The sequence below is a fragment of the Phascolarctos cinereus genome, unplaced genomic scaffold (genome assembly GCF_003287225.1).
Source record: "Phascolarctos cinereus isolate Bilbo 61053 unplaced genomic scaffold, phaCin_HiC Scaffold_3;HRSCAF=262, whole genome shotgun sequence".
Taxonomy (NCBI): Eukaryota; Metazoa; Chordata; class Mammalia; order Diprotodontia; family Phascolarctidae; genus Phascolarctos; species Phascolarctos cinereus.
The window spans coordinates 55,973,493-55,989,937 of record NW_027555736.1 but is presented as its reverse complement, the minus strand read 5'-3'; the positions used below and the strand labels follow the sequence as shown (position 1 = coordinate 55,989,937).

At 41.7% G+C, this 16,445-nt stretch overlaps 1 protein-coding gene across 5 annotated transcripts in view; it reads left to right on the top strand.

The window, feature by feature from the left end:
* The window catches only part of KCNMA1 (potassium calcium-activated channel subfamily M alpha 1), a 909,315-nt gene that overhangs the window by 811,225 nt on the left and 81,645 nt on the right, over positions 1-16,445 (top strand). For all 5 annotated transcript variants that reach the window (XM_078150867.1, XM_078150865.1, XM_021006026.2 and 2 more), the window contains 2 exons: positions 9,918-10,042; positions 15,191-15,415. In XM_078150867.1, coding sequence (XP_078006993.1) covers positions 9,918-10,042; positions 15,191-15,415 — 350 coding nt within the window. The remainder of the gene's footprint in view (positions 1-9,917; positions 10,043-15,190; positions 15,416-16,445) is intronic.

The following is a 16,445-nucleotide window of genomic DNA, read 5'->3' as shown; positions in this document are numbered from 1 at the left end:
AAGAAAGGAATAGTTGGTCTTCCCCCACTCCAGAGAGAGGGGTGAACTTGACACAGGCCTCTAGACAAGTAGCATACTCAGCAAAAGGTCATTTTGTGTCCTCATTCATAGAAGCTTCATAGGGGCTGCTGGCAAAAATAGGCTGATACACACATGTGAGTGCATGCGCCCGTGTATGCATACCTACATGCATGTCCATGCATATTCACACATCTCTATTTACTCTTGCATTTGTACTCCAAACATTCTCTTATTTCTAGTTAGCAACACCATACATCTAAAACATCCATTATTCTTGATTAAGCAAAGTCCTATGCCAGAAAAAAAGAAGGAAACTTCTACCTTTAGCAAGTAAATAGGGGACGAAGTGATTAGTATAGTGCCTATTATATGCCAGACACTCATAAATGTCATTTCATCATCAATCGTAGATTTTTCAAGCTGGAAAGGTTCTAAAAGGTTTCCTAGTCCAATCACCTCATTTTATAGTTGCAGAAACTGAGAGATACAGAGAAAAGGGCTTGGCAAGATCACCCACAATAGAGTCTGAGCTTGAACCCAAGTGCTCTGACCCCAAATAAAATATTATTCCCTCACCCATTCTCATTTTGGGGTGAAGGTGAGACAAGAGAACCATCAACCCTAAGTGGGGTACTCAGAGAAGCTTTTCTTCCCATTAACTGAATGGGCATAGACAGCTATTTATAGAGAGACACGTTTGGTCGTGTGTCAGAATTCCTGGCATTCTGAGGACCATGAACAGTATCTATACCATCCTCTCTTTCACCCCGTGGCCATCTCCCTTCCTCCTTTGTATATACCAGGAGAATCCTAGGCAGTCTTCTTTTGGACGATCCTCTTCTTACAGATTCTGTATAATCATTAGAGCATATATTCAGAGCTGCAGGGAACCTCATAGATCATTTAGTCCAATACCATCATTTTACAGATGCACAAACTGAGGCCAATAGAGGTTAAAATGACTTCTCAAAATTACATGGTTGGAAAACAATCTAAGTTAGAGTCAAAGCTGAGTGACTCCAATCCAACATTTCTTTGATGATAGCTCACTGCCTGGTTTTTTTAAACACTTTACTATTTTATAGCACTTGGCTCTCACAAAAGCTGTTTGAGGCAATAGTTCAAGTGCTATTGTTCCCAATTAACGGATGAGGAAATTGAGGTTTGGAGAAATTAGTTACCTTGCCTGAGTATTATAGCTTGAGCACCAGAGGCAAGAATCATGAGTTAATTAAAGCTTCAGTGGATGAGTGAGCTCACTCATGTAGATATCCACTCCAATGTGAGGATAGCAGTCCCTCTAAACCTTCTCATTTCATATGAACTCCTGGCTGTATTATATATAAGCATGGCCAGGTAACAGTAGATGCATATAAGAGAATGACGTTCCCCTGGGAAATTAGTGGCAGGAGTGGTAAGCTCAGAATGAGCTTTAGACTTGATGTCAGGAAAAAAAAAAACAACAACTTCCTAACGAATAGAGCTTTGCAAAAGTCTGAGAGAGAGTAGGTTCTTCTTCATTGGAGTTCTTCAAGCGGAGGCTGGCTGGCCTGTCATTTATGTTATAGGGGGGGATCCCTTTTGGTCACGAGTTGAATTAGGTGGTCAGTGAGTTCCCTTTATTGTTGTTGCTGGGTCATTTTGATTGTGTCCAACTCTCTGTGACCCCGTTTAGAGTTTTCTTGGAAAGGATACTGGAGGGGTTTGCCATTTCTTTCTCCAGTTCATTTTATAGATGAGGAACTGAGGCAAACAGGGTTAAGTGACTCACCCAGGGTCACACTGGTATGAAGTGTCTGGAGCTGAATTTGAATTCATAAAGATGAGTCTTTCAGTGTTCTACCCACTGTGCCACGTAGCTGCCTAATAAGGTCCCTTACAACTTTCTGATTCTGAGATTTTACAATTAAATTTGTCATCCAATGGTGATAGTGTTATGTTCTGTTCTCCCCCAAGATTCTATGATTCTTTTCACTTCCTAAGTACTTAAGAATTTACACCTAAATTGTTTCATTTTTAACTTGGAAGAGGAATATGTGTCAGGGAAGAATGAAAAAAATCCTATTAGATTCATTAAAATAAGTATTGAACTTTTTAAGAACTAACATCTAATAAGAAATAGATGTAAATTTGGTTTTTTTTTCCCTCTAAGATTCCATGCTTGTTTTCCTTGCTGCGAAGTGACTTCCATCTGTCCTCTGTGGAGATTGAAGAGAGAGAGAGAGAGAGAGAGAGAGAGAGAGAGAGAGAGAGAGAGAGAGAGAGAGAGCCATTAACATAACACACATGTGTGAATGATTCTCTCTAGACCTTTCTGACATCCGTTCAGACTGAGGGTCATCAGTACAGAACAATAAAGATAGGCCATGGCCATCGTCACCAAACTGGGCAAAAGCTCTCATGCCTCTCCCCAACATGTCAGTGTCTCTGCTTGCCCAGGACAAGCCATCACTCCGTGCTGGCGAAGCTTTATAGAGATCAGTCAAAGCATTCAGGGAAGATTGAAGTGACAGGGGCCCACTGAGCAAATAGTGAAACATACAGTGCATCATGAAATATTCAGCCCTGACATAGGAGCACTAAATGCTTTCTCAATTAAGAGCACCTATCCTGGCAGCCGGCAAACAGCAGTATTGTGTTCTCTGCACTGGTTTGTCACAGGGAGTGGGACCAGACACATTCTAGGCGGTTTTGACAGGTTACTTTGCTTTCAGGAATGTCCCCACCTCTGCACATTGCTCATGGGTGGAGAGAAGTGTGCCTGAACAGATGTCCCCAGTTTGTCTCTAGGTGTCCTGCCAGTCACCAGGGCAGGAGCTGGGTGTGTCCGGTCCTTTACAACTAAGGCAAGAGAGCAGCTCCCTGACCTGAGTATGTCTTGGCCCTGGAAAGGGAAACCTCCCATTTCTTCCAGAACTGATGAGATTTTGGCAAAAAGCTAATGACTGTTAGGACCCTGATGCCTAAACCTTATGACCAGATACCTCCCACCTCTTGCCTAGAAGTCATTTTTCTCCAGTCCCTGTGAGCAGCCCCAAATCTCCAACCCAAAAGATAGGGAGCTTTGCAGAGGTAGGTAATGACTTTTCAGATTATTTTAAATGAAGGCCATGAAATCAAGATGATCACAGATTTGAAGCTAGAAAAAGCCTCTGAGTCCATATGGTCAACTACTTCCTCCCCCCTCCCTATTTAATTGATGAGGGGAAATGAGGTCATGAAACCGAGTCCTGCGTCTTTGATGCAGTGTTTTTGTCCATTGTATTAAGTTCAGTGGGGGAGTGAGTAGGTCAAAAAATTTCAGACGGTATTTTGTGCTGTTCTCTATCAGTGGCTTAAAAAAGAATCCCAAACCTTCTACCTCAACTGAAAGTCCTAAAGTTCAGTATCAAAATCTCCGGAGCAGAAGATGTTGGGAGTTGCAGTACATGCCTGCAAGGGAATCTGTGCTCTTTAAAATATAATCCAGGCTTCCTCACAGCGGGTTTGCTGGAAGAGGGATTTGTGGTTTTGCTCTAGGCTGTTGTCTCCAAGGCAGGCTTTTTGGTTTTACCGCTGTAGAGTGGCATTTGTTTGCTTGCTGAGATTAATTGATGGTAAGTGGCATTTGTTACTCTATGAAAGCTAGAAACAATGATATTTTATTCTTTATTTGAAGTCAGGCAGGAATAATTTCTAGCTGAGGACCTTGGAGGTGTTATCTTGGACTTAAGGAACAGAGATGTGAAAAATTTAACATGCCAGGCTTTCTCTACTGAAAAGAAAAGGAAAAAAAGAAAGAGGGGTGGGAAGGCATTTATTGTTAAAGCAGAGTGAAGGTTTTATTGCCTTCATATACAAGGGACATCACACACAATGATTGTCAAGTCTATCTTCAGCTTATCCTTTGGGGCAGTTTTCTATGGAGGAGTCCTGTAATGGCCCAATGGTCCAATGGAATGTATATGCCATATCATGTTCAAGTTGGAGATTGAGTCTTGGAAGTATCACGACAGACAAAGAGGCAGAGCCAGAATCTAACTATCCATTCTGTCTCTCCACTCTCCTTAATCTAATTTTAAGTTAAGGCTAATTTAACATTTGGGTTGGCCTGGGGGGCCAAGAAAGAACATGAAATAGAAGACTCACCCCATAAAATGCAGTGTTACATTTCTTCAAGAATACCTATTTTGGTGCCTAGAGTATCTGACCTGACTGTCTGCATTGGTCAAAGCAATTCAATGCTTACAAGGTCACTGTTTCACTTTATCCAACGTAGCAACACTCAGTCACCCTTAAATTTGTGTATGCAATTAATGCATGATATAAATCCCCCTTGTGAAAAATTAATCAATTGTGTTTGGGGGCCTGGGATTAAATTGGAAGATATCTAGAAATAGCCTAGGTATGGAACTTGCTCAGCCGAAACTGTCAGCAAGATGCTTTTCTCCCTCAAATGAACAGGCAGGACCCCAAAGCACCACGAGAGTCATTAATTACATTAATTAAGGAATAGCTGCTAAGTTATACCACCTTTATTTCAAGGTGGAAGGAAGATTCAGCAGGATCTCCTCCAGCTCATAAAATCCCTATTGCCTGAGAAATAAAGTACTATACAGTATCTAAGTAGTTAGTAACAAATGAGCCTTGAATTAATTATAGCACATTTCAGGGGAGTTTGGGATTGCTTTGTGAGTCAAGAAAATACATCAAGTAAGTCGTGAAAGACAATATATAGTATCGGTCCTTGGTTCCAAATAACTGGTCTGTGAGGAGCTGTCGTGGAGAGTTTTAACAACGGTTTTGGTTGTGGTTCTGTAAACTAATGATATCAGAAGGCAGTTCCTTTCCCACTTCTAACAAACTGCCCTTTTCCCCTGTTGGGCCTTCTATTACTATAGCAACATTGACTGGTACTCACAATGGCAAGTATTCAGCTGTGTTCTCACAAATATAAACTATTCTTTGGGAACCTTCAAAATCTCAATGTAGCAGCATTCAAAACTGTAAAGAACGGGCCCTTTCGTTTCCACTTACCCTGGAAGGCTCTTTGCAGCCAACACCAACTCTGGGTACTTAAAATTAAGAACGGGAGATTGTTTATTGTGGCTTAAGCCACCACATTTTAGTTACAAAGTAATTATAGCTTCTGCCCGTTGCTGTGATGAATTGACATCATTTTCTACAGAAGTCCATTCAGCCAAGTGAGGCCCCCTGAATATGAGAGCAGGGCTAGCCCTGGGCAAAATCATTAAGTCAGCAGAGCTCATAGTGGCTTTTTCCTCCCTGCCTCCTGGGAACTCAGATGCTTTTATAGTGACATCCCATCCTGGCCCCCATATTGCCCCCAACCTCCTTTCAGGCCCATCAAATTTTCTGATATAGGCATCTATATCAGAGGCAGCCAGGTAGTACAGTGGGTAGAGTACTGGGCCTAGAGTCAAGAAAACCTTAGTTCAAATCCCACCTTAGCATTTACTAGGGGTATGACTGGGCAAGTCACTTAATTTCTGTCTGTCTCAGTTTCACCAGTTGTAAAAAAGGGACAATAATATCCCCAAGGTATATAATGCTAGAAGAAGTCATAGAAGCTTTGTGAGGAAGGTAACAAATTGAGACACTAGACTTGGAAATCATAAAGCTAGTCAGGATCTCAGAAGTCATTTAGTCTTTTAACAGATGAGGAAACTGAGGCCCAGAGAATTATAACTTGCCCAAGGTAATACACATCACAGATGGGATTGGCAAGGATAAAACAACAAGCATTTAATAAGTCCCTCCTATATGCCCAGAGCTTTGGTAATTGAAGCTCAGAATCCTCTGATTCCAGATCAAGTGTTCTTTCAACTGAACCAGGAGAGAACCTGGAATTCATTCATTCAGTCATTCATTCAGCCAATATTTATCAAATGAATACTCTATGTAAGCACAGTGCTATGTGTTAGGGAGACAAAAATGAAAAGAGACAGTTTCTGCCCATAATGCGGTAGGTGATGAGGTATGTACAAAAATAGACATGAAATAAGTAAGAATGTGTTTAGTACAGAGGAGAGGGTGAATGGAGTGGTTGGGAGCTTCAGAGAGGGGGCTCTCACATCTATCAGGGGCAATCAGAAAATGTTTTCTAGAGTTTAAACTATGGGAGGCAGACTACCATGTCCATAGAGGCAGGAAAAAGCAGAATGGTGAGAATGGCAAAAAGTCCCTATTGTATGGGAACTTAGAGTGTGTGAAGGGGATGGAGACTAAAAAGAAAAGTGGGAGCCAGATTGTGGTGTCCTTTGAATGCCAGGTTAAAGAGTTGTTATTTAGCTTCTTAATTTTGAGTAAATCACTTCTTCTCTGGGACTCAGTTTCCTCATTTCTGAAAGAAAATTAGTTCACATGATACTGCTTTCACTGTGTGAATTGGGCATTGATTTCTTTCAAACACTGAAATCTAACGGGAAACTAACACATAGTAGTAATAAAAAGAAGTCTAGGGCTGAAAAGGGTACATCATATCCCTCCCCCTGTTTCTAATTAAGCTTAAGTCTAAATGACTACCCTTTTTTCACAACAGCAGGTCCCCACTGTGGGAACATTATTAATGATAGCCAGAAAAAAATATTTAAAGTATTCTCTCTCTGTCTCTCTCTCCCTCCTCCTTTTCCGCCTCCTCCTCCTATTTCTTCTTCTCTTTCTCCTCCTCCTCCTTCTCCTCCTCCTATTTCTTCTTCTTCTTCTTCTCTTCCTCTTCCTCTTCCTCTTCCTCTTCCTCTTCCTCTTCCTCTTCCTCCTCCTCCTTCTCCTTCTCCTTCTTTCTACTATCAGGGTTTTGAAAACATTATCATTGGCTTTTCTCACCTCAGTAAACTAGAATAGCACTAGAATCACAAAGTGCCGGAGCTAAGAGGGGCCTTAGATTTGTCTCTATTTGCACTTAAGAAAATAAAGGCCCTGAGACAGGAGGTGACTTCTCCAAGGTCCCACTCTTGGTTAGAGAAAGAGTCTGGGTTAGACTCCATGTGAGCTTCCTGACCTCCATTGCAATACCCTCTCCATTGCATCTTAAAGCCATTATTTACAGGATTCCTTCTACCTCCACATTTTTTAAAGAACAGCACCAGGGCATGCCAGATTTAGAACTGGAAATTACCCCAGAGGTCCTATATTTCAAGCCCTTTACTTCATAGACAAGGAAATCCCAGAGAGTTTAAATAATTTTCCTGAGGTCAAACAGATAGTAAATGGCAAAGCTGAACTTCACTAGTTGCTTTCCCAAGACCAATTCACACATTTGTCCCAAAAAGTATTTGTCTCTCATAGTAATACAGAGACTAAGGAGGTCTTAGGGATAAAAAAATCTTTAAAAGATTTTGTCCACCTCTCTCTCTGGAGGGTCAGCCCTCCCTTGCCTACTCTAATTAATATTATGTAATCCTTCTTGATGACCATGCTACCCTGACGTATGTTGAATGTACCATACTGTCTATTATATCAGAATAATGTCAGAATAAGGAATTTTCTGCACATTAAATTTTAGAGCTATGGGGTACCATCTGAAACTCAATAACAGTGGTTTTAGGGTAAATTAAAATGAAATAAAAATAAGGCAACTAGGTGAAATAAAGATTAGTGTGCTGGATTAAAGTCAGAAAGACCTAAATTCAAATCCTGCCTCAGATACTGCTTACCTGCATGACCCTGGGCAAGTCACTTAACCCACTCTCAGACTCAGTTTCCTCATCCATAAAATAGAGATAATAATAGTACCTGTCTCACGAGGTTGTCAGGAGGATCAAATAAAATAATATAAGAAGTGCTTTGCAAACCTTAAAGTACTATATAAATGCTACCAATTAAATATCAAATCAGCAATTTAATTCTCTAAAACAGTGGTATAAAACTCAATAGCAGGCTAGCTTCTTCACAACTCCCAAGCCCCTGATGAACTAGATTAAAATTTAATTAGGAAATGCTTAACAAAATAAATAAAAATACAGTACAACATAGATACTGTTAATCTGTGGTTTTCTAATTCAATATGCAGCCAACAGGGAACCATTTGACAGTTTGACAGTGCTGCAGTTCAGTACTTTAAAGACCATGATTTCTTCAGCACAGGCACTATTGCCATCCAAGTGCTGGTGGTCTGATCTTTTGGCACGGGGTCTTCATGAGTTACTGTGGTTTAGACCAATGTTTGAATGATGAACATCTCAGAAATAGGCTGAGCCCACGCCAGTTGCCTTTCTAAATTATATCCTATCGGCATAGCCTTGAAGACCCCAGGATCACCTCTACTCTACAATAAAATGCCATGATAGAACTTTTGTGGAAGCCAAAACATAAGCTAATAATTTAAATAGGCCTCAGAAAGTTCTAGCTAATTTTTTAATGACAGTCACAATATGTTAAGGAAAGTGAAAGGCAGTGACCCCAAACTTTGGAGATCACTGTCAGCGAGGATAGTTGTGTTGCTTCTGAAACCAACTTGTGGTGTTACCACCATCAGAGTCTTAGTACTGGGCAGACCATGGATGGCAGTTATCTTTGTAAAAGCAACCACAGGTGATGTAACAGCCACTGATAGAGACAAATGTGCCCTGGAGAAAGGGTGGACTCACAAGGGGGGGGAGAAGAGTCTGTTTCATAGACTATCTCTGGATGATCCTTGTTTTCAAACCAAAAAACTAATCAAGAGAGGATAAATGTGGCTCTGTGTACTCAGGGCCAGTTTGTCAGGACGCTCCCAGTCCCGGGATGCGTCTTGCTCAAGCAACACTGTAGCTGGGATGTGAGGGGGAAGAGACTGGGAGTCGAGAGAGAGAGAGAGAGAGAGAGAGAGAGAGAGAGAGAGAGAGAGAGAGAGAGAGAGACAGACAGAGAGAGAGACAGAGAGAGAGAGAGACAGAGAGGGAGACAGAGAGAGACAGAGAGAGAGAGAGAGACAGAGAGAGAGACAGAGAGAGACAGAGACAGAGAGAGATGAGAGACTAGACACAGAGAGATGAGAGAAAGAGACAAAAAAGAGAGAGACAGAGAGAGATGAGAGTAGAGACTGAGAGATGAGAGAGAGACAAAAAAGAGAGAGACAGAGACAGAGAGAAATGAGAGACTAGAGACAGAGAGATGAGAGAGACAAAAGAGAGAGAGACGAAAGAAAGAGAGAGAAAGAGAGAGAGAGATGGAGAAGTAGTTGGATGGTTAGTGCAAATACAGTTGTCAAGGAAGGAAGGTGGTGGGTGGGGGGAGCTGTTGTTTAGTATTGAAATCATGTATTCCAGATGTGGGCATTTGGTAGTCAATCCGCTCTGAAGTGACACGCTGCTGAATCTTTAAAGGGCTTCAGTTGGGGAAAGCAAAATCTGATTGGGCAAATTGCTAAAATATTTAAAGTGCAGCCTGTTAAAGCTTTTACTGGGAAGAGCATCACGTCAGAAGTTGTAGTCAGAAAGAGCAAATAATTGGCTTTCCATCCTCATGCTAGTCAGTCAGCATGGGGCTCTGTTCCTATTCCTTCCACATCATTGCTAAGCTTAATAGCAACCCTTTGGTTAGATTTTTTTTTTTTTGGTATTGAAGGAGGGGGTGAGAGGAGTTAGTGGAAAGAGATGGGGGTAGGGAGGTGCTGACAAGGAGGGGGGAATGAACTTGAGAAGGGAGAGAAAGCCTTGTTTAGAAAGAGATGATTAACAGAGCTCACCATTAAGGTTTTCTGCCTGCTAAATGTCAACTGGATGTGTTTTTCCAGGTTGATAGTGGTGGGTTCTCAGGTTTTGCTTTTCAATGAACAGGTCCTGCAAACTGATTTTAATAACAATAACTTCATTTTTATCTTTCATGTCTTTCAATATGCAGCTCTAGGGACATCTTCCCATTCATATTTTATCACATTTTCCACTTACATTATCTTTTTTTTTTTCTTTCTACAGGCACGACCCCTTTGTTAATTCCTGGCAATGATCAGATCGACAACATGGACTCCAACGTGAAAAAGTATGACTCTACAGGGATGTTCCACTGGTGTGCAGCCAAGGAGATCGAAAAAGTCATTCTGGTGAGTGTCAAAGGAGCCCCTTCATAATTCTGACCAAAGCCAGGTTTTCTAGCCCTGAGATCTGCCAGCTGTTTTATGGGATGACACAATCCCCTGTCCTATTTTTAAGATGATGGAAATTAGGAACACATTGAGGGGGCTTGATCTCTGATCAAAGTTTGGACTGGGAGTAATAAATCAAGTGTTCCTTCATTTCTTCATTTGTCCCTTCCTTCCTTCCTTCAAACGTATCGATCCCCTTACTATATGTATGGTCTTGCGCTAAGTGCTAGGAACAGACTCAGATCAGGTGAATGGCAACTTAGCTTGTAGTTTTATATGCCTGACCTTCCTCCCTAACTATATTGTAAGCTTCCCAAGGTTAGGAAATATGTCTTATTCATCATTATATCTCTCCAGTCATGTACACATTCACACAAACACACACAAAATCGCTCGCATGATTCACCATGGGTAGCAGGCACTCGATGCTGGGCTGGTGATGATAATGAGGCTAACAAATGTCCAATTTAATTCAGCCAATGACAAGTTTTGTGTTAGCTGCTAAGGTTATGATGACAAAAAAATGAGATTGCTCCTGCCTTGAGGGAGCTCACATTCTAATGGAGGGACATTACCTGCATTCAGGTAGGCAAATGCAAGATATCTACAACATGATGCCACTGAATCTCAATGTAAAGAGAGCCTTGCCAATTGGAGGGCTCAGGAAAGGCCTCGGTGCTTGAGTCATGTCTTAAAGGAAGCTAAGGTGAAAAAGGAGGGGGATCTAGACATGGCAGTCTATTGCTCAAGGACAAGGAAGCTGAAGACCTGTGTAGTGGAAGGAGTAGCTAAGAGATCAGTCTGGCTGGAATGGAGACTTCACCAAACGGAGTAATAAGAAAAAGATTGTAAAAGTTGGTGGGAGCCAGATCGGTTAGTTAATGAACACGCGCCTAACCAAAGTCACAAGATGTTTCCTGGTTAGTGAACACACTATAACTATAGTGCAACTATTCCATTGTTTCTCATCAGGGACACTGAGGTTTAGCTTAGAACTCTTAGATGCTATAATAATAACAATAATAATAACAATACTGGTAATGGTAAGCATTTATATAGTACTTTGAAGGTTGAAAAGTGCCTTACAAATATTATTTCACTTTATCCTCATAACAACCCTGGGAGGTAGGTGCTATTATTATCCCTAATTTATATGTAAATGAGGAAACTGAGGTAAACAGGTTAAGTGACTTGTATACAGCTAGTGTCTGAAGATGAACTTGAACTCAGGTCTTCCTGACTCCAGGTCCAGTGCTCTGGCCACTGTCTCACTTGACTGCCTGGTTTAATACTTCGGGCTTTCAGAGGAAGGCAAGATCACTCTCTATTGGGGTGGCCAGTGAAGGCTTCATCCGGGAGGTCCAGTCTGGAGAATGAATGGAAATGACAGGGCTTCAAATGAGTCTATATTGCCCCAAGTCTCCAGGATAACCTTATTGGCATATTCCTGCCTCCCTTTCCATGCCACTCTCCCATCCCCCACCTTCGTCTCTGTTTGCATTCCATCTGCTTGTTAAAGTGGGCTAGCTACCCAGCTGACTTGGCCAATTAAAAATAATTAGGCGGCCTATCACAGTTAGTTAGAGTCAGGAGAAGCTTCTGCTGGAGGTGCCCATGTACTCAGACCTCCGAGCAGCCAGTAACTAAGTCCAGATCTCCACCACAAAACTGATGATATTTGAAATGAGGTCCCCGGTGGATCCTCACTTTGTCGCAGTTTATAAAGCATTTCCTGAGGCCGGTGTCTCAGATTTCCCTGCAGTGTTGTGCAGGGAAACCAATAATAGTAACAGCCCCCACTTTATCCTAACGATCAAGGAGCAAGAGAGCCGGTTTCCTCCTCTCCTTGGGGGTTGCGGTAATAACCCTGACATTGTCATGAATTGCAATATTGGCATTTAAACAATCGATACACCAGTCAATTCTAGAAAGTAAATCAACCAGAGTTTGATATGTACAGTGGAAATTAATATATGTCCCCAAAGACACTGTAGGCCGCACGGGGCTATCTTGGCGTACGGTGACTGGGAGTCATAGAGGGGCAAAAGGGAGGCAGTGAACAGGAAGGAGTCAAGGAGAGGGGCCCATAATGAGCTTCCTTCTGTCATTTGTATTATTTCATGTGACGGGATGCTGAAGGGCCAGCGGTAAATGAACATTTGCATTTCACAAAGTCTTCGGATTTATATCATTCACAGGTAGGGTCTTAGAGGACTCCTTTGCTCCCACATGGACCTCTCTCAAAGTTTTTTAATTCTCTTGTCTTTGTGGGGGTCTTCCTCTGAAAGGCTTTAGAAGGCTAAGAAATAGAGCACTCTAGCATAGCATTTCATCGGAGATCACAGATGGCAGAATCTCAGAATTGGAAGGGGCCTCAGAGGCTGCCTGGTCAAACCCATACTTGTCCCAAACTCCCTTCCATAGCTCTCCGGTTAAGACCTCTAGTGGGAGGGGCAGCTAGGTGGCACAGTGGATAGAGCTCTGGCCTGGGAGTTGGGAGGACCTGAGTTCAAATCTGGCCTCAGACACTTGATGCTTACTAGCTGTGTAACTCTTGGTATGTCAAGTAATCCCCATGGCCTCACCAAAAAGCAAACAAATTAAAAATTAAAAAAAAAATCTCTAGCGAGACCTTCCAGAGTAGCCTATTCTACATTGGTGTTGTTGTTTTGTGTCTCAGGCTCTTTGTGACCCCATTTGGAGTTTTCTTAGCAGAGACACTGAAGTGTTCCTTCTCCAGGTCATTTTACAGATGAGGAAACTGAGGCAAACAGGGTTAAATGACTTTCCTGGAGTCACACAGCTAGTAAGTGTCTGAAGCCAGATTTGAACTCAGGAAGATGAGTCTTCCTGACTCCAGGCCTGGTGCTCTGGGCAGTATGGCGCCACCTATCTGCTCTGATCCACCTTGGGATGATTTACATTGCTAGCAAAAATTCTCCTAAATCTGTCTCTCTTCCTTCTACTCTCTCTTACTGCTCCCCCACCCCACCTAATTAGCAAGCATTTGTTGTTTTCTCTCTTCCTATCTTCTCTCCCCTATTTAAAATTTTAAAAAAAGATAAAACCTTTGTAACAAAATATGTATAGTCAGATATCCAAAGGGACAAGTAGAAAATGTCCAGTTCCCATTTTCTATAAGGTCCCTTCAAATGCTTAAAGACAACTGTCATGTCCCATGTCCAGCCCCTCAGAGCTTCTCTTTTCCAGGCTAAACAGCCTCAGTTCCTTCCAATAATCTTTGTCCCCTGTGATTTTCAGCTTCCTGATTATACTGATCACCCTCCTCTTTGTCAACTGCCTTTCTAGAATAGGACACCCAGGAGTGAATACCAGACTGGTCTGACCAAGGCAGTCCCAACCCAGAGTAGGCCCATTGGACTCTATCCCAACCCATTCCAATTTTTTTTTTTGGAATTGGGGTTAAGTGACTTGCCCAGGGTCACACAGCTAGTAAGTGTCAAGTGTTTGGTCTGAGGCCAGATTTCAACTCAGGTCCTCCTGACTTCAGGGCCAGTGCTCCATCCACTGCACCACCTAGCTGCCCCTCATTGCATTCTTAATGCTCAAAGGCAATAGAGTCCTGAGCTCCAGGGGAAGAGCATAGAAAATGCAGGCACATAATAGAAGGGGAAGGGAGCAAGCATTAATTAATTAATTAAGCCTACTATGTTTCAAGGACAGCTGGATAGCCCAATGGATAGAGTCCCAGACCTAGAGTCAGGAAAACTCTTCTTTCTGAGTTCAAATCCAATCGCAGACACTTACTAGCTGTATGACCCTGGACAAGTCACTTCACCCTGTTTGCCTCAGTTCCTCATCTGTAAAATAAGCTGAAAAAGGAAATGGCCAATTACTCCAGGATCTTTGCCAAGAAGACCCCAAATGGGATCACAAAGAGTCAGACACGACTGAAAAATGACTGAACAACAAAAAATGTGCCAGATGTTGTCCTAAACAATGGTTCCATGGAGAAAGGCACCCTTTTGAGCCTCAGTTTATGATAAAATGAGGATGTTTGAGTAGTTGGTCTCTTAGATATCTGCTAGCATTTTGTGATGCCCATAGACAAATATAAATTAGTATCATACCAGCGAAGAAGGAAGGGGGAGGTTGCCTGGTGGGTCACTTTGGTTCCCCATCAGAATATAGATCCTTGTGAGCAGGGATTTTCATTTTTTGTACTTGTGTCCCCAGTACCTCACACAGTGCTTAGCACATAGTAATAGATGCTTGATTGATTGATTGAATTGAGCCCAATTGCTCTTTTTCTGTAGATTTGGGGGAAAAAATGTATTTTGATTCTTCTTCATCTTTCTTTGCTGTTAAACTTTGGAAATTGGCTTCCCATTACATACGTCTGGAATTCCATATTAGATCTGCCCTCTCTCCCCAAATATCCATTCTCCATAGTGCTTCTTAGGACCGGAATCTACACTGCTGAGCCTGGATGAATGGCATTGGTAGGCCATTTGCAGTATATGATCTAAGCTTTGTAACTACCTGGTCTACTTCTAGCAAGCGGCAACAAATCTTTTCTACTTGGGAGAAGTTCCATTCTGACTTCCCACAGTGGGTCTCTCTGCTTAAGGAAGCACTCTTTCCTGGGAATGCCTTTCTTTTTTGGTTTTGTGTTCAGCGTTTGATTTATAACAGCCATGCAAATAAGAGCAGACCCCAGTGGCGTAGGGTGGACAATAAAGAATTGTAATAAAAATGAGGAAGACTCTGTGGCACAGTTCCCAGGTCTTATACCTCAGGTCCTGATGCTTATAATGCTATTTCTGTCCCTCTGTTGATTACCTCCAATTTATCCTGTCTATATTTTCTTTGTTGTTTTTTTTTTCCCCCCACATTTTCTCCCCTATTAGAATGTGAGCTCCTCAAGGACAGGGATTGATTGCCTTTGGATTTTCTTTATATCCCCAACACTTATCACAGTGCCTGGCACACAGTAGGTGCTTAATAAATGCTTATTGACTGGCTGGCTTGCTGAGTCTAGCCCTAAGCATCCTCATCGTTGGGACCCAGGTGAAAAGTCATTATTTTAATGGACTAATGAGTTTAACCCAAATCTCTGTGTCTTCTTTTATTTTCTTTTTTCAGACGAGAAGCGAAGCTGCCATGACAGTTCTGAGTGGACATGTGGTGGTTTGCATCTTTGGTGACGTCACGTCAGCTTTGATTGGCCTCCGGAACTTGGTGATGCCTTTGCGTGCGAGCAATTTTCACTACCATGAACTGAAGCACATTGTGTTTGTGGGTTCCATTGAATACCTCAAGCGGGAATGGGAAACACTACATAACTTTCCCAAAGTTTCAATATTGCCTGTAAGTCCAAGGCCGTACTATTGATACTTTCTTTTCTTTTCTTTCCTTTTCAAGAAAATCCCAACTGGGCAGGATTGTTGTGTCTTTGATCATGAACTTGTTCCTTTGTCTGGTTATGGGCCTGAGGACTTAGCCCATCCCTTGTGCTTCATCCAGGAAAACCTAAGCCCTGGGAGACCTTATTAAATGAAATTTGCAGTGGTTTTCAGTCCCTCATCAAGAATGAATTTCAGCTAGTATCAAATGTTATTACCTTCTGAACACTCTTTCCCCTTGCTTAACCTCGTTGGGTCCTGATGAATTTGATGTAGTAGTGTTTGTGAATTGATTTGTGCTATTACTGATGATTGTAAATACTTTGAACTATGTCCTCTCTTCTCTTTTTCCCCCTTAAATTTCTTTTGTAGCTATATTGAAGAAAGATCTATTTATTCTTATCTGCTATATATTGGTCTTCCTGACTCTCTCTCCCCACAGTTAATGGCAGAGTAGCCTTTCCACTGGAAACTCTGTTCTTAGGGCTATTGTCATCTAGAGTATGAATCTGATAGCGTACATTTAAAAACACATTGAACCCTAAATCTAAAGGGCAGACAGTCAACCGAACTAGTGTTTATTAAATACCTACTATGCGCCAGGCACTATGGTAAGAACAGGGGATACAAATAAAGACAGTATCTCCTCTTAAGGAACTTAACAATCCAACATGAAAACAACTTGTACAAACAAGATATAGTATAAATTGGAGATAGTCAACAGAGAGAAGGACTTAGTACCTTGACCATAAAATCAGTGTGATAGATATTGGACTGAAGAATATAGGAACTCTATCTTTGCTGCTTTTCAATGAATAATATATCCCATAAACTCTAAAAAAAGTTCTTGGAGGTTAAAATATGTAGCATTTGATGTTCTGCCCCATGTTGAAAATGTGTACCAGAATCATATTATTGTCTAAGTCTTTCCTAATATTGGCCCTCTTACTTCTTTTTTTCTTTAGATTTAGATTTTATCCTATTTTTGTTTATTT